At 48.2% G+C, this 23,925-nt stretch overlaps 1 protein-coding gene across 6 annotated transcripts in view; it reads right to left on the minus strand.

Annotated features, from left to right (window-relative positions):
* Positions 1–23,925, minus strand: part of MPRIP (myosin phosphatase Rho interacting protein) — a 145,215-nt gene that overhangs the window by 20,659 nt on the left and 100,631 nt on the right. For all 6 annotated transcript variants that reach the window (XM_033168086.1, XM_033168088.1, XM_033168090.1 and 3 more), the window contains 6 exons: positions 14,760–14,816; positions 12,929–12,997; positions 12,574–12,663; positions 10,579–10,688; positions 3,480–4,071; positions 1,968–2,084 (listed from right to left, as the gene is read on the minus strand). In XM_033168086.1, the coding sequence (XP_033023977.1) occupies positions 1,968–2,084; positions 3,480–4,071; positions 10,579–10,688; positions 12,574–12,663; positions 12,929–12,997; positions 14,760–14,816 (1,035 nt within the window). The remainder of the gene's footprint in view (positions 1–1,967; positions 2,085–3,479; positions 4,072–10,578; positions 10,689–12,573; positions 12,664–12,928; positions 12,998–14,759; positions 14,817–23,925) is intronic.

The following is a 23,925-nucleotide window of genomic DNA, read 5'->3' on the forward strand; positions in this document are numbered from 1 at the left end:
ATGCAATATTATCCACACCCAAGAGAGATTAGTAGAGTGACCCTCTCCACCCTTGACCCAAAGGAGGCAGAAGATACAACTGGTATCTTGGGGGGGGGGGGAATAGAGAGGAAAAACAGTCATGCTCAACTTCTGTTAGCACTGAATGGGCTGGAGAAGCTCCACTTGCCATTGAGCTCAAGGCAGGACACACACAGGAAAGGTTATGTTGCAAGAGCTCAAAGAGGGGCTCGGTTCAACGTGCATGCGGATCGAGTCCTGAAGATAGATATGCAGTATCTTGTTGGGCAGAACATTCTGCAACAGCGCTATGAACCGGGGATGGGAGGGAGGCAAAGGATTAGGAGCTCACCCGGGCTCTGCCGTTTTGGGAGGAGTCTGGCAAAAACGCTCCCCAGAAGCTGCAACCATCTGCTTTTCACAAGGGTCATTTGCTTCCCCGCTGGGATGACCAGCATGCCTGCTTTATCGGTCTTTCACCAATTCTTCAAGGTCTCTTAAAGCGCCATCTTATGCACGCTGACCCAGGAGCAAGTCCCACTGAACTTAATTGGACTTACATCCAAGTAGAGAGACACAGGATCACACCGTTAGCTTCTTAGTCCTACAAGCAAAGGTACTCCTATTGGGCCCAGTTAAAAGGAGAGGAAGCATTTTGGTTATCTGGTGCGACCTGATGGAATTAGTCCCAATATTCTGAGCCAGGAAATCTGTACAGTGATCTTCATCTGCCAGTGTCCCCCAGGGAAAGGAGTTTCACCCCACACCACAACGCCACCTCTGTCACCTACACAAATGGCAAAATAGCTAGGAGCCATAGGTGTAGGGTACCAGGCTGAGGGCACAACAGATAACCTAGCAAATGGGCAGCATGGCACATCTGCTCTCTTCTGTCAGTATGCAAGAGATTCTGTTCCAAAAGACGATCTCTCTCCATCAGGAGACTTGGGTAGTCTTGGACAGAAGGCCAACTGTTCCAGAAGGTTGAACGCATTACAAAAAGGGAAGGATGCCTCTGCAGCATGGTGTCTCTCTTTACCAAAGCTACTTAAAAAATAAAAATATTAGGCTTGCAACTCTGACGAGGGGGCATTAAATTGAAACACAAAGGCACCCTCACTTAATCAAGCAACTAATACTTTAAAATTTTAAATTATTGTTAATTGAAATGTATGCAAACTGACAATGGCACACATCAGCTTGGGAGCTATGTTTACTCTCCTGCAGGTCTGCTTTGTCAGCTAGGGAACATGGTAGCAGAGTAGGACCCAGCAGGATTGAATCCTCCCGCTCTCGGCAGTGTGGTCAGCGGAGTGGGGGAGGAGACGCCCTGTCTCCTCTCTTGCCCATATAGGCTTTAAAAACCCTCATTAAATATTAACCCCACTGACCAAAATGAGTCAAGATCAGATCCAGATTGGGGGTTCCCTGGGTTGCAGCCCTGGATCAGTTAGTAGGAGAGGGGGGCACTCAGAGCCCTAGAAACAAATTACATTATCAACTATATACTTTGGAAAGCGGCTTGTTTGCTGTCAATTTTGACACCTCTTAAGATACTGCAACCCAATTTTCCATGAAGTTTCCTAAGATCAAGAGGCAGGTCTTGGTCTATGTTTGGATACAACCAGACATGGTTATCAATGAAGATGGTGGACCGAACCTTCAAAAACTCTTCTGATTTTAACCATTGCTTTCGTAACTGAAAGCCTACATGATTTTCAGGCTTCTCAGAATTCCTGAGCAACAAGGCTGCTTAGCGCAGTACTGAAAAGAGGAGCTTGTTCTGTACCTGCAGAAAAGAGGGTAATACAAAAAGCTTTTCTTTCACCCCTACAATGTGGAGGACTGAAGGTTTTGCAAACTGTGTCTCCCACCCAGGTGCGTCCCCACAAGCACCCTGGACTGAAGCCCCACAGATTAAATTCGAGCCACAGCAACCAAGTAGGATGTTGGCCTTTCTCTCCTACCTGCAGGACGTAGCCTTCCCGGGCGCTCTGCTCGCGGCCCAAAGCTACTTTCAGCTGGTCCTGCAGAGCACGGTTCTGCTCCAGGAGTTCAGAGGCTGCCTTCTGGCTCTGCTCCAGCTGCAAGCACAAGAGGGAAGGGATAAGACCACAAAGACGTCGTTCAAACACATCCACAGCTCCAAACCGGCAAGGTGACCAGCTGCCCTATACAAACTGGGTGGGTGAATTGGATGGATTTCTCCTGCAACCTCCTAACAGGAGCTTCTCCTCCTCTGTACCAAGCTTTGGGGTAGGAACTAAGCTAAGAGCTACTCCAGGAACCATCGTGCTCTAGGAAGCCATTCCATCTCCAATTTCTCCCCAAAGGCATCGGCTTAGATGGTGGGTGAGACTTGGCTTGCATTTTCCTTCCCCTTCTCCAGGACTGGCTCATTAACGGCAGATGCTACAAGGACAGCAGAAGGTCAGACAAACTAAACATAATTCACATGCAGAAGTGCCAAGGTGAGCTGAGCTTCTCCAAGTGAATGAAGCCATGGAGGCCAACACGCTTGGACACTTCTTTCCTGGGTAGAGGGAAGAGAGGGAATGGTTTCTTATATCCCACAAGAGTGGGGAGGCATGCCAATTTAGAACCATCTCCAGATAATTAAGGAGGACCAGTAATTATGACCCTATCACAGGTTATGGGGAACCTCTAGCCCATGGGCCAAATTTCAGCATCACCCCTTTGATTGCATGCTGCCTTCCCACATATTATGCTCAAAGAGGATTACAACAATGAGAGCAATGCTTTGCAAAATCAACAATGCGACCCAGCATGAGTTCCAATTTGCCCTGCAATGCCGTTTCCCACTAGCCACGCCCATATGCAAGCCCTATGCATGATGTCACAGGTGCTCCCGATTGTACCCTGGCCAAAGAGTCTGGCAGTCCCTGCCAAGAGAACTCCATAGGATGGCTGATTCCAGAAGAGAGCAGAGCTTGGACTTCAAGTTCTGTGGGATCCATCGCTTTGGCTGCACGTGGCCAGCTAGCCCTTGAAAGGGCCTACAAAGCGCCTAGCAGAGCTATTTGCAAGCTCCCTGCTCCTTGCACAGAGCCCTGTTTGGTGCTTTGAAGCACCAATGACCCGCTGACTGTTGCCACTCCAAGTGCAGCCCAGGCTCTTTGCAAACCCATTGTGGCGCTTTGAAGTCTCAACCACAGCTGATCTGACAGGTAGGCAGTGAAAGGGTGGGACAGAAATGGATCCAGTTCCCTAGCCCTGCCCTATCGGGTGTTAAAGAGGAAAGGTAACCCAGTTTAACATGCCTCTTCCATATTTAAAATCTGACAGTAAGCAAATTGCAAAGGGAGAGATTAGTGTGAGCAAGATAACTGAAGCCCCCTGCTTTAGCCTTGTATCCCCCTGTTTCTTCCAGGGCTCGCTGCTAGGCATCAGTCCTAAGCCAGCTTGCCTGGAGGAGCTCAAATTCCACCCAGCCGCATGTCTCCCTCCCTCTGTTTTACCTCCTTCTCCAAGAGTGTGGTGAGGTGCTGCTTGTGGAGAGCCTCGCTGCTGTCATCCGGATGGGCGAGGTGTAGAGGGGCTATGGGGACCTGCTTCTCCTCGCGCAGAGGGGTCGTCTCCACCTGGTGCCACCGCTGCTCGATCTCCACGTGGACGTTCTGCGGCTTGGTCTCCGAAGGGCTGGGCAACCCCGGGAGCCTGTCCACCTCCATGCGGGAAAAGTCTTCTGGGCCTCCCCCGTCGGGGGCATCCAGGCTCTCAAACCGCTTGCGCCTCTCCTCCCTCCGCCGCGCACGCTCCCTCTCCAGCTCCCCAGGGTCTGCCTCCGTGGAGCCGGGCTCCTTGGTGAAAGGGCCGCCGCCGCCTTTGGAAGTCTCCACCACGCTGGCTCTCTCCTGAGCCAGGGCTTGCTGGATGGGGCGGAACTCGGCCCAGTCGAACGTTTTGGAGCGGCCTTCACGCCGGCGCTCCCGGGCGCGGCTGCGCTTGTGTTCGGGGTCTATTTCTGCTTGCTCGGCATCCTGTTTCTCGCTTAGCTTGGGACAGGAGTCGAAGGACGAACTGGTTTTGCTTTTCTCCTCGGGCAAAGAGCTGGCGAGGAGGGAGGAAAGTGGACAAGAGAGCGAAAAACCATCAGCGCTGGTGTTGGTTTCCTATCTGTATGCCCCCTTTCAGTTTTGCTCTGTAAAGGTACCACTGTAAGCCAGAAGGTAGTAGGGGCAGGAAGGGAAGAATCAACGCCCGTTGAAATGTCCAGGGGCAGGGGCGTCGCTGGGGAGGGGCGCTAGGGGCGGTACGCCCCCAGTGACAGGATGAAAAGCGGCGGGTTGGGGTGACAGGCGGGGGCCCCTCCCGCCACTCCCACGCGCCGCCGCTCCCTCCGTCACCCCGGGAGCAGCAGCGCTGCACGGACGGGGTGACCGGTGGGGGGAGGGGCCGCCGCTTGTCACCCCCACGCACCGCCGCTTGCTCTGTCGCCGAGGGAGCAGCAGCGCACAGTGTGTGCGGTGCTGCTGCTCCCGGGGCGACGGAACGAACGGCGGCACGTGGGGTGACAAGCGGCGGCCCCTCCCACCACTCCCACGCGCCGCCGCTCCCTCCGTCACCCGGGAGCAGCAGCACATGGCCCGCCTCCGTCCAGCCAGTGGCGAAAAAGCCGCTGAAAGAGGGGGCTTTCCCCCTTTCAGCGGCTTTTTTCGCCGCTCCGCTCCCTGCCCGCTGTGCTCAGGGAGCGGAGCCCAGGGGGAAAGGACAGGGGCTGGCCCCTCTCCTTTCCCCGGGACGGCTCCACTCACGGAGCGCAGCGGGAGAGGGGCGGGGCGTCGTTCCGTGCGCATGTGTTATGACGTCATGCGCACGGAGCGACGCCCCGCCCCCATGGGTGCCGCTTGGCTTGCCGCCCCCGGCAGCCCGGCGGCTAGCTACACGTCTGTCCAGGGCTATGCTATCTCTGAAGCTTTTTGCTCTTGCTCTTGCTCTTGATCTGCCTGTGAAATTATCTCCCTCCTGCAAGATTCAGCATTTGATGCCTATCAGAACTAGTGAGTGGTGAACTGAAGTCTGAAGCAGCTTAATAGCTTTGCAGATTCATTTTTGAATTCCAAGCTAGAGAAGGACTTCAAGGTGGTTCAGAACACACCTGAGCGTTATGGGCTACATACATACATGCTCTGAACCAAACAGTTATGAAGCATGGCAATCAGAACGACCAGGGAAGGTCCTTTTTAAAAAATCTGCTTCGTACTGAGTAAGGGGTGGGGTGTGTAACTGTTCTCCCAAACTGGCCTGATTATGGCCACACTCTGCCAGGGTTTTCCCCAATTCTCATTAAACGCCACAAGGACAAAAGGATTCCTCTCAACAGTTTGATCTAGTGTGTCCTCAAAAGAAAACTAGCTTTGTTGCTGGTGACTGCAAGGTGAAATAATTCCTACAAGTAGCCTCACAGAAACCCTCCTAAGTTACAGAATTCAGGGCTGAATACAAGATGAGATTTTCCCTACCATACATACACACACAAAAATGGTACACACGATTGTGCATTCCTGTTCTTTTGGAAAACGTTACCCCAGAATAAAGCCTAAACGATCATAAAAGATGAACGCTGGGCTTGTTTGCCCATTGAGATACAGGCATCCCTGATCATTCCTCTTTCTTTCTTTTTATTTTAAACCACTGCACTCAGTTGAGTTCCCCAAGAGGAGAGGACTTGGCCTTAGTCGGGCACATTGGTTGTCAGGCTTCAATTTAACAATGGAGGGGGAAGTCTGATTGCACAAAAGTAAACATCGGTTTGGAGAGAAATTTGGTAGACATGCTTAAAAAGATTATTTGGAAAAGGTTCTCCGTGAAACATCTCCAAGCTCTTCTCTGTACTGAACACTCAGGTTTTCTCAGCGTTTTCCCCCACTCAAGTGGGTGGCTTCAGATCAAGCAATCCCACACAGGCAGCACAACTTCCACCTGGCAGACAAAAATCAGGAAGCAAGTGGACCTGCCTGCGTGAGATTTTCAGGTCCAAAGCCGTTCAGAGTTGTCTGTATAAAGCAAAAATAAGTGTACAAGCTGTAAAAGCGTACAAACGTCTACTTTTTGCCACCATTGTGTGTGTGTCCAGAAACGGCAGCAGACACAGCAACTTCTAAACCCATGCGACTGGCAGGACAGGCACTTTGGCAACTTTTTGCAACGGGCGAGGCGGACATTTGACTACATCCATGTTGGGGGGGAAAGTGTCATGTGCGAAGAAGGCCTTGGCGTGCAGCCAACAGTCCTGGCGTTTGGAGACAGCACACCGCTTTGCTACTTCTACACGACAGGCATCAGCGCAGGGCCTAACGCAAGCTACTGCCGAAACCAAAGAAGGAAAGCGGCAGCCCTCAATGCCAGTATTGAGAGAGGAACAGAGAAAGAGGCAGACGACACAGGCAGCAGACAAGCAAGGTGGAGGAAGAGAGTTTCAGACATCGGAGGAGAACCTAAAAGGAGCTGCCAGACAAGGCCTATGGACAAAACATGACACATGCCAGCCTTCAGCATGCAAAGTGGCAGACTGTTTTTAAAAAATAGGGAGGGGATTTCTTCCTGATGTTTAGTCAGAATGTCCGGCTAAACTCGAATCCACTGGTTTAAGTCCTACCCTCCAGAGCAGGAGAAAACAAGCTTGCTACATCCTCCACCTGACAGCTCTTGAGATATATGAAGATGGCTCTCAGTCTCCTCTTTTCCAGGCTAAACATACCCAGGTCTTCCAACCACTCCTCATAAAGCTTAGTTTCCAGACCCCTGATCATCTTGGGCACCCTCCTCTGCACACGTTCCAGTTTGTCAGTATCCTGCTCAAATTGTGGTGCCCAGAACTGGAGAGACGTCCCAGGGACCTAAGGATTTCAACACAGCATCTAATTTGCAGGTGGCACCCACCATCAGATGCCCAGACCCTCACTGCCTTGGATACCAGTACTGGCTACAGGTACCAGCTACCCTGGTAACATGGCAAGTCCAAGCACTGCCCAACCTGGATCTGAAGCCTGGATACCAGTCGCTTAGCAAAATGATGGCAGAGAGGCATTTTCCTACACTTTGGAAGAAAAACAGTACCTGCAAGAGATGCCACAATCGCTTAATGGGAAGTTTCAACGCTAATCTGCTCTGCTATAGAGACTTTCTGCATCTTCGGCTGTTACCCCCTTCCAAGGCACAGACCCGATCAGACCAGGAGTCTTTTCCAGGGAAACATTTCCAATGCTTCCAAATGCCCTTGAGGCACTTCCAGGAATGTGTGAAAACGTCACATGGGAAAGGTGACCAGCAGACACAGGAGACGTCATACACATGGGGTCATTTCTGTGTCCTTTGCAGAGGTAGCAGCTTGTGTTGCTTTTCCCATGTTACATTTTTGAACACAGGACTCAGCTACAGGAGTGTGCCTTCGTTGTCAAGATGTAACGGGGAAAGCATCGCTGAGCCAAAGGAGGATAATCAGCAGCGAAACGAGGAGCTGCCTCTTTCCCCCGTTCTCTATCCCACTGTTTGTTCCTAAAGCAGAAAAGCAGGACTTTTTACCCCTCCAGGGTGCAAAAAAGATAGGGGAGGCATGCAGTGAATCACGAGATATATACAAACCACAAAACGTTAATACAGGAGAGAACACAGTTTTCCAACCTGGGCTTCAGCACGGATAGTTTCAAAGAGAAGCTTTTCCTGGGAACGCATGGAAATTAAACACACGAAGGAGTGAGGAGAGAGAGAAAAGAGGGTTCAGAAGCACCCAGAGAGAAATGGGGTGGTGTGCGCAGCAGAAAGGGGAATGGGTCGTTCTGGGTTGAAACTATGGGCTGTGTTTTTCCAATTACAACTCTCAAAAGAAGGAAAGCAAGAGCGTCCTCAAGCGGTTGCTAGGGAGGGGTCAGAACAGGGCAGAGAATGGAAGAATGCAAGTGGTAGAAGAGGAAAGAAAGAGGCAGCAAACTGAAAGAACACCCCTGAAAACACACCCAGGCGGTGCTTCCATTGACTTTAAGAGGGGGGTTACATGCGTCATGGGAAAAAGAAAGTGCACCCTCTTTGAATTCTGTGGTTTTACATATTAGGAGATAATGCCAATCATCTGTTTCTTAGCAGACCTTAAAATTAGGTAAATAGAACCTCAGATGAACAACAACACAGTACATATTACACCGTGGCATGATTTATTTAACAGAAATAAAGCCAAGATGGAGAAATCATGTATGAAAAACTAAGTACACCTTGACTGCTTCCATAGGAATTAAGAAGCTAAGTAGCAGACAGGGGTTGCTAATCAAATGCCCTTGCTTAACTGATCATCAGCAAGTGTGCCCACCTCTATAAAAGTTGAAATTTTAACAGCTTGCTGGTCTGGGGCATTCAGGTGTGTTTTAACACAATGCCAAGGAGGAAAGAGAACACAATGCTCTTAGAGAAGCAAGTGCCGCCGCCCATGAAACTGGGAAGCGTTCTAAGACCATCTCCAACCAATTTTAAGTCCATCATGCTACAGTGAGAAAGATGATTCAAAAGTGGAAAACATTCAAGACAGTTGCCAGTCTTCTCGGGAGTGGACATCCCAGCAAATTCACCCCAAATGTTCAGAGAAATTGCAAAATAACAAAAAACCCAGTCTCTACAGGCCTCAGTTAGCATGTTAAATGTTAAAGTTCATGACAATTAGAAAAAGACTAAACCAAGTATGGTTTGTTTGTAAGGGTTTCCAGGAGAAAACCTTGTTTCTCTAAAAGGAACATAGCAGCACAGCTTTCGTTTGCAAAGTTGCATCTGAACAAACCACAAGACTTCTGAAACAATGTCCTTTGGATAGATGAGACCAAAGTGGAGATGTCTGGCCATAACGCACAGTGCCACATTTAGCAAAAACCAAACACAGCATGTCAGCACAAACACCTCCTACCAACTGTCAAGCCCAGTGGTGGAAGGGTGATGATTTGGGGTTGTTTTGCAGCCACAGGACCTGGGAACCTTGCAGTCATTGAGTCAACCACGAACACCTCTGTATACCAAAGTATTCTACAGTCAAATGTGTGGCCATCTGCCAAACAGCTGAAACTTTGCTGAAATTGCATCATGCAATAGGACAAGGATCCCAAGCACATCAGCGCATCTACAACAGAATGGCTGAAAAAGAACAGAATCAAGGGGTTGCAAGGACCCAGTCAAAATCCAGACCTCAACCCAATTGAAATGCTGTGTGGGACCTTAAGAGAGCTGTGCATAAACAAATGCCAGCAAACCTCAATGAACTGAAGCAAAGTTGTGAAGAAGAATGGGCCAAAATTCCTCCACAACGATGTGAGAGACAGATAAAAGTCCTACAGAAAACAATTGCTTCATGTTATTGCTGCTAAAGGTGGTTCTACAAGCTATTGAATCATAAGGTGTACTTAGTTTTTCACACACAATTTTCCATTTTGGCTTTATTTCTGTTAAACAAATTATGACACGGTGTAATATGCCATGTGTTGTTCATCTGAGGCTGTATTTACCTAATTTTAAGACCTGCTATAGGAACAGATGGTTGTTATTATGTCTTCATACGTAAAACCACAGAATTTAAAGAGGGTGTGCTTTCTTTTCTCCACGACTGTATGTATTCTTCTGCTAATCACTTTGTACACTGAAGAACACTAGAGAAATAATGGAATATTTGCAATTCAGGCAGCTGCCCTGAGCCTAAGGAAACCTGAGAATAAAGACGTTATTTAAAATGGTTTTACGTGGCCTTTAAGGTCGGGAGACTCCTCCCAATGTGGTGTACAATTGAAATACAGTACAACAACAAAATAATACAAAGCCCCCCAAATACTAAAATACAACACACAACAAACGCGGCTCAAGAAAAAGCTGGCAGAAATAAGTGGGACTTTGAGGTTTTCCTAAACACCTGCAATCAACAAAGTCTGACAGGTAATTCTAAGAGTCAATTCTGAAGTGACATCTCTCCCAAGGGGAAAAACACCCACTTTGCAATGCACTGTGGATTCCAAAGGAGAGACGAGGACTCTTTAAATTGCCCAAGGCTGGGGGATCTCATCAATCAACTTGGGGCTCTTTATGCTTTTCACTTTATTGGAACAAACCTTTGGTTCTGAACTATTCTGTGACTTTTGATCACATATTTCTTCACAAGTCTTCCTAAAAGGATGAGAAATCCTCGTTAAGATGCCCTCAGTGTCTTACAGATTAAAACAGGTGTGTGAGCCTCGCATCCTGCCCTTCCTTGAAGGAAGGTTGTGAGGGAGGGTGACCAGCCTTGGGTCAACCAGAGCGCTTTGTAACCCAGTAAGGATTTCAGTCCATGTCTCCCTGGCTCCAGAACCACCCAACACTTGCAAAGGTTGCACCGCACGGCGTCGTGGAATCAGAACAAGCCGCAGCCCAGAAATTTGGCAGCGAGGTACCAAACAGCAGCTTCCAAGCCGTGTGAGAATCAAAAGGAGGGGTCAATAAAGGAGAATGGAGAAAGAGAGAGAGAACAGAGGCACACAGAGAGGCAGACAAAGACTGGAAGATGTGGAGGCACAGTGAACAGGAGACTGTCCTGAAATGCCCCTTTCTTCTTACCTGGTCACATCTGGAGCAGTGGTGGGGCGAACGTGCTTCATAATCGTCTGGATCCAGTTCCTGCGGATCCCCGAGGTCATGGCAGAGAGGGTGAACTCGCCTTCTTTAGTCTACGCCAAGCGAAAAGGAAGAGAAACGCGAGGGGAAGAGGTGATGCTGAGCACCAGTTCATCTGGAGGGAAGCATCCTTTGCATCCCCTTCCAATAATATTATTACGATCATTTATTATTTACACCCCACCCATCTGGCTGGGTTTCCGCAGACACTCTGGCCGGCTTCCAGCAAAATATAAAAATGCAGTAATTCCTCAAATATTAAAAGCTTCCCTAAACAGGGCAGCCTTCAGATGTCTTCTAAAAGTGAGATAGTTGTTTTATCTCCTTGACATCTGATGGGAGGGTGTTCCACAGAGCTGATGCCACCACCGAGAAGGCCCTCTGCCTGGCTCCCTGTAACACAGCTGTCAACTTTTCCCTTTTCTTGCGAGGAATCCTATTTGGAATAAGGAAATTTCCCTTTAAAAAAGGGAAAAGTTGACAGCTATGCCCTGTAACCTTACTTCTCGCAGGGAGGAAACCACCAGAAGGCCCTCGGAGCTGGACCTCAGTGTCCAGGCTGAATGATGGGGGTAGAGACGCTCCTTCAGGTATAAGTGGGGTTTCCAGAAGGAATTACGGAGAAAGATACACCTGCTGTTCCCACTCTTTACCCAAGGAGGTGCCATTTATTTATAGGATGCAAAACAGAGGCTAGCCACCCAGGAGGAGTCAGAAAGGCACCCTCCTTTTCAAGGGATGGAGATAGCCGCTTCCGATGGACCCAGTTTGACGTAACGGAACTGGGGTCTATTTTTCCGGGGGGGTCTTTGCCATGCTTTTCTATTTACAGAATCCACAAGTGTCTGGCATTTGAATTATTGGAACAAGAGCAAAGCAGCACACTTTTGTAAGAATCCAAATGAAACAACGCACAGACGAGACATGCCTACAACATATATGGCATAGCACTACTCATTAGGTCACTCCTATCACTTCGTGCTTTGCTCAAGTTGATTTATTGAAGAATTCGTTGAACTGCTTTACTGTAATCACCTCGTTATTATTTACTGTACAATAATATGTTTAGTATTTTATCCCCTGCCCCCATGACCCATTTTTCTTAGTCATGTTATGTTTTATGATTTGTGTATGTACAATTTTGTAACACACACAAAAAATAAACTAATTTTTTTTAAAAAAAGAAGAATGCACAATCTCAAATGAGCTGTATTAAGGCTGTAATGGCAGAAAATAAAACCTAACAGCAAAAATGAAAAGAAAAAGACACTAAAGCTATAATGTCAGTAAAATATGGTCTAGGGCATTAAGAAAAGGCAAACTGGGAGTTTAAAAACTGGGGTGGCATAACCAAGACTAACTTCCCCTGTAACTGCCTGCCTAACTTCAGAGAAAGTTGAGGAACTGGGTGATTTTTTTATTTACGATTTTATTGCGAATTGACATATTATTATTATTATTATTATTATTATTATTATTATTATTATTATTATTATATTAAATTTATAAATAAGTGTATTAAATTTATGATATATGTTGTGACCACTCCACCAAGCCACAGTCAGGAGTCTGGTCATCCCCTTTTGAATCAGTTGATGTTTTCAAGTGTTCTCCGAGGGCAGCCCCATGTACAACATATTGCAGTAGTCAAGCTCGGATGTTAACTAAAGTATGGGGAACTGTGGCCATGATGATGTGTTTCGAAGAAAGGAGTGCAGCTGGAGTAACAACTTTGCGCTGCAGGAGACACTGGAGCGGTCTTAAACAAACCTCGGCCTAGGAAATCTCCCAAGCTATGGATCTCAACCTTGGAAGGGTAAGTGAAATTCCATTTGAAACTGGATGAAAGCTACAGAAGCAATTACAATTTTTCCCCAACTGCAGCCACCCCCTAAATTCACTGCATGACCCATCGTGCTCCCCGCAAGTTTCTCTTACATGGATTTGGAAGCCATAGTTCCGCTGGACGGGGTATTCCGTGACATCAAAACATGTTGACAAATCGATTTCCCCATCCAAATCAGCAGCCTGGCAAAACATCGCAAAGAAGAAATGTGTGAGGCTTGTTTTTCTCATCTCCAACAAGACAAAGTAGGTCATTTGCTTATTCAAGCAGCATGTGTGCGGTGTTTTACAAAATACAAGAAGATAGGTAGGTCCCTGCCCAGAGCAGCTTACAGTCTAAAATTCAGCAGGGGAAGGAAATGGAAGCAGGGAAAGCAGGAGAATGCGAGAAGTCGAATATCAGAGGGGGGAAATGGAGCTTCGACTATCACTGGCGACTGTAGCTTACCTCCTCTGCCACAGAATCCCGGTAGTATCTCAGGCTCTGATCTGTCAGCACAAACCAGTGTTTCTTCCACTAGGGAACAAACAAGACAAGCTGTTTTACAAACTACTCAGACGGTCTGTTTGCTCTTGCCATATCCCTCAGCTACTAATGTGCAATGCCCCACTAGCATACTATGACTCAAGACACTAGATCTTGCAATGTGTGCCTCTGTGCAAAGCACACATAAACTTCTGTATATGGGAGCAAGTACACAGAAGTCACAGAAACACATTAACTACAACTGAAGCAGCAGCCTGCCTCCCTTATGATAGTCAACCTTGTCCTCTGCGATCAGAGGAGACGCAACTGGTGGTATGGTGGCCAGAGATTGCAATCTGGAAATGTTTCCGAGAGAACAGGCTGGTTCAATTTTAACATCAAGCCTCTGGAACACTCTCCCACAAAGGAGATTTCAGAACCTCCGTCTCTCGGGTGTTTCCAACGCCTCCTAAAAACTCAGTTGTTCACCTGAGCCTATTGGGATGTTTGAGAGTGTTAACCCTGTTGAGTTGCCTGATGTGCTCTTCTAAATGACGGGCTTCAAAAGTATTTATTGTGTTTCAGTTTGAATTTTGGATCTGTGATTTCTGACAACCGCTTAGGGGATTTTTTTGACCAGGAGACAAAAGGCAAGCCAAATAATAATACACGCATTTCATAAACAAGCGAATTAGATGGAATGGAAAGGAAAGCCTGAGCAACAGGAGAGAGCGGGGAGGGGTTTTTCGACAGGACACGCTCTCCAATCAATAACTTTGGCAGCCCTGCTGGGCCTGGGAAGGGAACATTCAACCACGTTGCCTTGGGGAAAGGAGATCAGCTGTCTCTTCCATTAAGGACACCCTCTCCAAGGCATTCTCCTTTAATCCAATCTCTTCCTCCTTACTGTATTTCAAGATGCCCTTTTCAGTATTCAGAGGCTGCTGCTGTAGCTGCAGCCTGTGAATCTTGCAGCGGAAACTGGCAGCCCCGGCTTCTGCTTATCAACCAAGGCTGCCTGGATACTCAGGGAACAGCATACGGGCAAGGAGGACCTGGGAGACCAGGGTTCGAATCCCCACTCAGCCATGAAGCTCCCGGGGTGACCTTGGAGTCCGTCACAGTCTCTTAGCCTAACCTACTTCTCAGGGCTGTTGGTAGGTTAAAATGGGGAGGAAGAGAACCATGTATGCCAACTGGAGCTTACTGGAGGAAAAAGGGATGTAAATCAAACAAAGTACAACAAACTGTAACCAACACGGCTACCAACCTGTAACTGTAACCAGATTGTAACAAAAGCCAGGGGCAGGGGACCAGCTCTCTACTTGGAGGAGAGTAGCTGTCTTAATACAAAGCTGTCTTAATACAAAGGAATTTCAGAAATAGACTGGAAAGAGAAGTTGCTGAATTGCAACTCATTACCAAACTTAAAACCATGGAGAGACCTGGTCTGAACAAAGACATTGGATTCTTATCTCATTATACATGACAAAGCTATCTTTAGCCATCTCACCCCTTGCCTTTCCCTGTAAGACCAAATTGCAGTCCTTCTACAGGTTTTCCACACCTATCAGCTGATCACCCATTCCCACCCCCCTTCTGAGTAATACCCCTCCTCACTCTCTCACTATATATAAGGGTCTGGTGACTTCTATTTCAGTGTATCTGAAGAAGTGTGCAACCACACGAAAGCTCATACCAAGAACAAACTTAGTTGGTCTCTAAGGTGCTACTGGAAGGATTTTTTTTATTTTTTATTTTGTTTTGACTTGGAGGAGAGGTCCTTAAATCAGAATTTCATCCGAGATTTTACCTGTCCGTCCTCGTACTGCTTGGTCAGCCATCCCTTCTTGAAGTTCAGCAGGTCAGGCTGCAGAGAGAGGAAAAGGAGATAATGAAAGAGTCCTTTGCAAAACTCAAGACAGGACCGGGGCCACGTTCAACTTCCAAGAGAGGCAAAACACGCTATCTTCATCTTCATCCAAGGAAGGTGTCTGCAGTTCCACAAGGCCAAAAGGAAACGAGGGGAGACTCAGTCTGCACTGAACAAGGATACCACACAGGAGAACAAGCTACTTCCGTTACTTAAAACTATGTATGTTGTTTTCAAAACCATCCCCGGCAAGGAACAGCATTATACGTCTGCTGGGATCCAAGGAAGCTTTTCTGCCATCGCCAGGTTCCATGCATTTATATATCACAGAAGTATTTGCAAAACCTTCCATTTTTGTGCTACAGATATTGTTCTTGCAGCCAGCAGCCATGTTACCAATTCATTAGACTGCAGTCTTTGAATAAAACCATCCCCTGTATTTAGAAATGAAAGCAACAGTGATCTTCAGGACGGCAGTTTTCACCAGCAGGCCCTCCCACCATAAAGGAAATAACATCACACTCCACGTCCCTGCCAGCAAAGCGGTGCCATCTTGAAATTCATATAGGACACCTGTGTTTCTGTGTGATGTCACTTGTGTGAAACTTCCAATGAGCATTCCCAGATGCATGCAGAAACACACCTGTATGGCTTAGAAAACCAGATAGCATTCCATTTACTATCTGAGATAATAAGACCCGTATCTGTTTCCCACGGAGTTTTAATGCCCGTAAGGGATACAGCTTACAGTACCGACAATTCCCTATATATGATAGAAACTAGGATTTTGGAATACCGCACCTGAGCCACTAGTAGGTAGGCTGGTTTTGGAAGGAGAATAAAAGGCTGTATTTTCACAGCATTTGTGGGTTGGGAGAAGGATAGCTTAGAATAGGCATAGGCAGACTCCGGCCCTCCAGATGTTTGGGACTACAATTCCCATCATCCCTGACCACTGGTCCTGTTAGCTAGGGATGATAGGAATTGTAGTCCCAAACATCTGGAGGGCTGGAGTTTGCCTATGCCTGGCTTAGAAGGACAGGTGTGTGTGGGTGTATAAAAAAAATTCATTATCACCCTTCATCTGAGGATCACAGGCTGGTTTGCAATATAAAAACACAAAAATGTGTACTACAGTTACAAATAGTTTAAAAGGCCACAGATTTTTTAATTAGCCAAAGGCCTGGGTGAAGAGGAATGTTTTTGCCTAATGATATGTACCCTGTTTCTCCTAAAATAAGACATAGCCATAAAATAAGCCATGGCAGGATTTCTATGCATTTACGAAATATAAGCCATTCCCCAAAAATAAGCCATACCCCGAAAATAAGCCATAGTGACGTGGTACCTCCCATTAAAACAGCCTGGAGAGGCATGGCTATGCAGCGTACCGATGCAACGCGGTTAAAATAAGACATGCCCTGAAAATAAGCCATACTGTGTTTTGTTGAGCGAAAAAAAATATAAGACGGTGTCTTATTTTAGGAGAAACACGGTAATGAAGGTGCCAGGCGAGCCTCCCTGGGGAGAACATTCCACAAATGGGAAGCCACCACAGAAAAGGCCCTATTCTCGTGTTGCTGCCCTCTGGACCTCTCACAGAATAGGCACACAAAGAAGGGTCCAGGTCTATTCATATGGGAAGAGGCAGTCCTTGAGGTATTGGGGGCAAAGAGAAGCAGGTAAGTCAATATTTCTGGGGACTCCCACCAGCTCAAGTCCTGTACGCAGAGGACTGTGCACATACAAGGTGCAGACAGGATCAGGCCCAAGGGGTTTTGAACAACTTAATGAAATGGAAGAGGGAAACCAAGAGCGAGAGGAAGGGAGTACACAAATATAACGTCGTGGACTTGGGTGTCTGAAGGACCCGAGTTCAAATCCACACTCAGCCGGGAAGCTCCCTGGATGTCCCAGCCACCAAACCTTAAATGAATGACTTTGCAGCCCACCCGTGCGCAGATAAACTAGAATCCTTCATAAAAGCAGAGAAGGCGCTAATCGGTTGCTCTGGTGCTGAAGCTGTGAGCTGCTGCAGCTGCACATACCAGCCAGCAGGGAGCATCTCAAAAACTGGAGCCACTCCCTCTCCCGCAAGGTAAGGATCCCGCTAGCAGAGAAATCTGACGCGGGGAATGTTTTCTGGGGGAGGCAAAAAACGACTCAGTGCTGCCCATAGCAGCCAGCAGACCAATATATAAATACATACTACGCCTGCACACACGGGCTGCCTACCTTATCCATGCAGTTCCCTGCTCATCTGCCAACTCAAAAGAGTCTTCAAGGTCTCGCTCCACAATTCGCTGGCTTTTATTTATAAACTCTGCTGGGCTGGCAGGTGGCCGTCACGTGCGACGGGATTCAAGGCTACTCCCAGGGCTTCCTATTTACGAGGCCTCAAAATACACTGGAAATTTGGCAGGTGGGGCGGCGGAAGAGGGACTGGCGTCTTTGACTGGTCAGGGTTGCTGTCGCTGTTTCTTCTCCCCCTGAAGCAGATCTGAAGGGACAACCTGCCTTAAAGAAAAGCCACTAACTTTGGAGATGTTGCAGGAGGGCCCTCTAGCCTCTCAGCGGTGTGAGAGAACGGAAGCAACGGGGATTCGGGAAGGGCGAAAGAGGAAGGACAGCAGCACGGAGTTAAACTGTGGAACTCACTGCCACAGGACACGCTGGTGGGCAACCAAGGTAGATGGCTTTAAAAGAGGATGAGACAAATCGGTGGCGGAGAGGGTTATTATCAGTGGCTACGAGCCACAATGGCTATGCTCGGCCTCCACAGCCAGAGGCAGCAATCCTTCTGAATACCAGAAACCACAGAAGGGGAGAGCGCTTTTGGGCTAGGGCCCTGCTTGTGGGTTTGCCCAGAGGCATATGGTTGGCCACTGTGAGAACAGGATGATGGGCCAATGTTCTTATCTGCACCCAGGGAGATGCCACCTTGCACTCCCGAGAAAAGTCCCGGGAAGTTCTGCCCTTTCTCCGCATGTGCCATTCTCAATATTCTCCATAGAGGTGGTCGCCCCCCATCTCTGGAATTCCGTCGTGGGGGCGGGGAGATCAGGAAATCCCTTTTCCTGACATTCAAGAGGAGCGTCGATCTATTTTATTTACGCAGGCCTTTGGAAGGGGGTCGTTGCATTTTAAGGACTGCAGTTTTAGTAACTGTCATTTCAAAATATTGCTACGCTGGATACAGCTTTGTCCGATTTTACGTCGCAGGCCACCCCCAGGCACCTTTCAGGGAGAAAGGAGTGGGAGAACAGACTAAATGAATGAAGTGACTGCACAGGAAACTCGCCGCAGCTAAGCGCAAGACCATCTAGCCAACCCTTGTTTCCTCTTCCAATGGCTCCGACACAAACGCTACAGCTTGGAGAAACGCTGTCTTAAAATGAGCCCTGTGGGATCAGACCAGAGGCCCACCTGTTTTATATTTATATTGTTTATCACATTTGTATCCCACCTTTATATCCAAGGAGCTAAAGGCTGCACGCATGGTTCCTTTCTTCCCCCTTGTTTAACCCCACAACAATCCTGCCAAGAAGCAGGGACGGGTCACCCATCGAGAGCTTCATGGCGGGGTAGGGACTTGAACCCTGGTCTGCCAGGTTCTGGCCTAGCACTAAAACACGAAACCACCACTGGCTCTCATTTAGGCAAGCACCCAGTTTCTCAAGAAGCCGAAGAGGCAAGGCATGAAAACGACAGCTTGTCCCCAGCAAGTGTCCACTTAGCCAACTGAAATATTATCTCGTAGAATCATCAAGTTGGAAGGGACCCCTGAGGGTCATCTAGTCCAACCCCCCCTGCAATGCAGGAATCTCTGCTAAAGCATCCCTGACAGGTGGCCACCGGACCTCTGCTTAAAAACGTCGAAGGAAGGAGAGTCTACAACCTCTCCTTTCTCATGAATTTAGCTAAACCCCTTTTGGAGCCTCCTAAGCTGGCGATGACTGCAAATTCCGTACAAAGCGTGTCATATGTGAAGATTGTCCCCTCTTTTGGCCAGATCTGCAGCCTAATCGTTTTCGTAAACTGCCCCAAGTTATGCATTAGGTAAAAGAGGGAGTGGGGATCTCTTCACCCAGGAATAATCCATGCCCTCAAATTAACCACCGCCTTTTCTAAAACAATTCCTTCTCTCCCACAAAGGAATGCCCCGTTTTACTCTTTCCAGATAGTGAAGGTGCCCAGGCCATCCATTACTTCAATTGCTCTTTTTGACACCTTTCACAGGTCAGCAATATCCCTCCCACCACCCTTTCGTAAGGAGGCCCCAACCTGGTGCCGAGAAACCGTCTGCGCCAGGAGTTCAGGTTTCCGAAACTCGCTGCGGGGACTAGCCAGTGGAGCAAATTGCAGGGTTGGGGGCAGATTTAGGAGAAAGCAGCCCCGCGAGCCACTCAACACAGCTGCAGGGGGAGCAGTGAGAGAGAGAAAGAATGAATGGGGGAGCTGCTTCCTCCTTTGAGCTGAAGCGTCCCTTGAGGAAACCTTAAATCACACACAGCCAGAGCAATGATCCCTGAATGCCGTTCCCAGAATGCCAGGCAATCAGGGAGAAGCTGATAGCGTCTCGGAAATAGAAAGCGTGCCAGTAGTAACACGACCCTCTGGGGTAAACCCACTCCGGATGTTAAGAAAGCAGCCTCTGGATTTCAAAGGATTTAGGCCGTCAACAAGCCCTTGCCGCCGGTGCCCTTTTTAAAATGAGTTTTAGGCCACAGGACAATCTTGCTGGCTCTCCTGTACAGAAGATCTGCCCCATGGTAAGGATGGGGTCCCGGGCTTCGAAATGGCCTCCCTTGCACACTTGTGAAGTGTATTCAGCAGGAGAAAGAGATTACGAGGGACAAGGAAGGACCTGCCACATCCAGCAGTTTTAGATTCCTCGCTTCCCCAAGTCTTCCTCACGGGGGGTCAGAAACCAGATGCACCTGGACTGAAGGAGACAACTGGGTCACCTGGTGAGAGCAACATTAAGGGATGCGAGTCACAGTGCTTGTCGGTGGAGCGCATTCACACATTGTGCCGGGTGGCCAAGCAAAACACGAGCGACATGCATGTTTGTGTGTCAAGCCACCCACAACCTCCCACCATTTCTGGACAAGGCGAGGCCCAGGTGCTGCCCCAAGCATAATCTCCGCACCGCAGAGAAGCACTTGTCCTCAGAAGAAGCTGGTTGTGACGAGAAAGTTGGTTTTGCTGGACAGGTTGAATCAACCAGTGTTTCTTTTTTTCTTTCTTTCCCTGCCAGCAAACGGTTAATGAATGGCAGCCTCTGATTGGCTGTGGTTCCAGGAGGGAGAGTATAAAAGGAGAGGATTTGAGGAGAGACGGGTTAGTTGAGAGGGCTGGTTTTGGAGGGTTGGAACTGAGGTTGGGTCAGCAACCTTTTTCAGCCATGGGCCGGTCCACCGTCCCTCAGACCATGTGGTGGGCTAGACTATTTTTTTTTGGGGGGGGGGGATGAACGAATCAAATTCCTGTGCCCCACAAATAATCCACAGATGCATTTTAAATAAAAGCAAACATATTAATATTTGTTGGAAGCCGCCCAGAGTGGCTGGGGAAACCCAGCCAGATGGGCGGGGTACAAATAATAAATTCTTCTTCTTCTACTCATGTAAAAACATGCTGATCCCTAGACCGTCCATGGGCCAGATTGAGAAAGCGATTGGGCCGCATCTGGCCCCCGGGCCTTAGGTTGCCTACCCCTGGGTTAGGAGACAGGTTGAGGTATAAAGAGTGAATGGGAGAAAGAGTTGGTTCTGGGGGGAAACAACTTCCGCTCTGAGCGTATTGTGAAGGACAGAGTGTGGTGTCCTGTAGGAGGAATAGACCAGAATTTTACTGGGAGGCAGAGGTTGAGCCAGGAGAAGTAGGAGCTGGAAAGGAACAGCCTACCTGGGACTCAAATCTAGTCTGGAGGGGAGAGAAGGAAAAGAAGACACTCCCAGACCCAGTAAAAGGAAGGTGTGTGGAGAGCCCTTGGGTCTATTACTTAAAGTACCTCAGGAGCAGGATTGTTAAAGGGGGTGGATAACTGAAAGAAAGTATCACCGCATAAAGGAACCAAAGCTATAACGCAGAAACAACTGAGGACGAATTAAAGTGAAATCGCACTGTATTCTTGAAGTAACCCAAGTTTAATCCAATTGTGTTATGTGCTATCTTGCCTTAAATTAATCTTTATTGTTTCATTTAAAGAAAACCTGTCTGAGACTCCACCTTAATAGTTATCCCCTCACAAAGGTCCCCCACAGGATACTCTGGGCTAGAATTTTAAGAGGAAAGGAAAATAAACCTTCGGGTAAAGGGTTGTCCAGTGAGGTGGGGGCAATTTATCTAAGTGAGAGCGGGCCCAACGGCGTGAGATAGTGTCGACGCGCCCATTGCACTGGTAGAATGACAAAAGCTGTGTGTGTGCGCGCACACACACAAACACACACACAGTCTGCGTCCCTTCCATGATTTTGGGGGTGCTGCAAAAGACATAGCGAGTGACAGCTGCCTCAGGAAGGAGTGGTCCATATTGAACCGCTGGTGAATACATTAAGAACACATTCAGGTCCTTAGAACTGAACATGTTTCCAGGAATGTCATAAGGACATAATGCCATAAAGTCTTAAAGACAGAGTCAAACCGTTAGTCCACCTGGCTCAATGCTGTCTGCACCTGTGGTTTCCCACACTGGTCCACACCCAAGACCCACCTCTGACCCACAACATGGCACCCGTTGTGGCATTTTCACTTTGGATTTCTACTTAACGATGCACATCCCAAAATGGCAATTCACAGAGCATTATACCTTAGCATTGTCACAAATTGAAAAGCAGTGGGGTTTTTTGTTTTTCTTTACACATGATCTTAGCTGAAAGGCTGAGAAGCTTTTGAAAACCAGCAATTTTGAACTCTGGGAGGAGTCTGGAAATGGACCAGAAGGTTGACAGGTGCTCAATATGGAGGACCAGTGCTTTTTTCGGGGGGGGGGGGTACGCGGGGTTACGCATACCCCCTAAACATTTTGTGAATCTAAGTTTGGCCTCCTTGAGGGGCAGTCTTTCAATAGGAGTAGGAAAGTGAGAGTACCCCTTAACACTTTTTTAAAAGAAAAAAAATAGCATTGCGGAAGACCCACAATGGAGGCACAGATATAGGGAGGTGGGGCATGTGGTTGGCCAGAAATACGCATCTTATTTTTAAAAACGGCTCACGCTTTCCTCCTGCTGTATTGCAGCACTCATGGGAACAGTGGGTCTTGTCGAATAACGTGTCCCAACCCAGGCACTGCTTGTGGCGCTCCTTTGGTGTGGCCAGCCTCAGCTGGAATCCAACATGTCAGCAATGACTTCGCTGCGACCCACCAGTGGGTGCCAATCCAGTGTTTGAAGACCCATGGTCTACCCAGACACGTCCAACAGGTAGATCGTGATCTACCAGTAGATCACTGGACGTCTGTGGTAGATCACTGGTAGATCACTGGCTCCCCCCAAAGAAGCTCAACAACTTTGGCTCCCCTAAAAAAAGCTCAACATTTTTGCCTTGCACCCCCCAAAAAGTGGGGCTTTCCTCCTCCGTCAAACAAGCTCAACATCTTTGACCTGAACCCCTAAAAATGGGCCTTCCTCCTTCCTAAAAGAAGCTCAACAACTTTGATCTGAATCCCCAAAAGGGGGGTAGATCACTGCCAGTTTTTAACTCTGTGAGTAGATCACAGTCTCTTGAGAGTTGGCCACCCTTGGTCTACACCGACCAGCAACAGCGGTTCAGAGAGGAGTCATTGAAAGCCCTGCCTGGAGATGCTGGGAATTGAACCCGGGATGTTTTGTACACAAAGGTGCTCTTCCACTGGGTTGCGGTCCTTCACTACAGTCCTTTGTGGCAGAAACGGCCGCTTCCTGTTTGAGTTCCTGCCTCATTCCTTAAAATTACCTGCTTCAGGGATAGGTGTGTGTTCCGAAAACCCCCCGGTGAAGTGGTGCCCAGGCTAACAAATAAAAGAGGGGGACAACGTGACAGGCAAGCTACACGCAGAGAGAGTGTGTTAGGTTTCTTTGTGTAAAGTCATGCACGTGGTTCACTGTGGAGAAAGCCGTATTATCTCATCTTGCTGAACAGGCACGGGCAGACTTGCCTGCTGATAAATGTTCCCCTCTGATAAGGTCAGCTCAGTCTTCAAGGAAGCCTTGAGATGGAAGAGAGAGGTGCAAAGAGAGAGAGAATCATAGAATCAAAGAATCCTAGAGTTGGAAGAGACCCCAAGGGCCATCCAGTCCAACCCCCTGCCAAGCAGGAAACACCATCAAAGCATTCCTGACAGATGGCTGTCAAGCCTCCGCTTAAAGACCTCCAAAGAAGGAGACTCCACCACACTCCTTGGTAGCAAATTAGACTGCCGAACAGCTCTCACTGTCAGGAAGTTCTTCCTAACGTTTAGGTGGAATCTTCTTTCTTGTAGTTTGAATCCATTGCTCCGTGTCCGCTTCTCTGGAGCAGCAGAAAACAACCTTTCACCCTCCTCTATATGACATCCTTTTATATACTTGAACATGGCTATCATATCACCCCTTAACCCGTGAAAGAAGCCTGTGAACTGCCACCACATTTCACGGCAGCTGAAGAAAAACCCTTCAGAAGAAGCAAGAAGTAGGAGGCCTCCTCGCCGATCGCGCACCATGTAACTTCTTGCAACGGTGAAGTGATTAGTATTCACACAGAACAAATGCTGGTTAAAGGTTTACCACCGAAACTCACAAGGCTAGTATGCTCCATCTGCATTTGAGCAGTGAATTTGGAGACAGTGGGGGAGGGGGCTGTTTCAGGAGACCTGTATCCATCTGAAGTTTGGGCAAAAGAACCTGAAGCCGAGGGAGACAGTTTGGGTGGGAATGGAGTGGCACGTAGGTGGGGGGGGGGGGAAAACCTGGGTTTTATCACCTTCAGCAGACACAATTCAAGAGGCACTTACGTCACTGAACTGGCTTCGCCGACAAGGGGCAGACGACCCATTTCTAAATAGGACTGGGCACCTCTGAAGAATGGGACAAACTGCATGCATCCAGGAAAACCAGTAAGGAGAGGGCCATAACTTCCTGCCTAC

This window comes from Lacerta agilis, chromosome 13, assembly GCF_009819535.1.
Source record: "Lacerta agilis isolate rLacAgi1 chromosome 13, rLacAgi1.pri, whole genome shotgun sequence".
Classification (NCBI taxonomy): Eukaryota; Metazoa; Chordata; class Lepidosauria; order Squamata; family Lacertidae; genus Lacerta; species Lacerta agilis.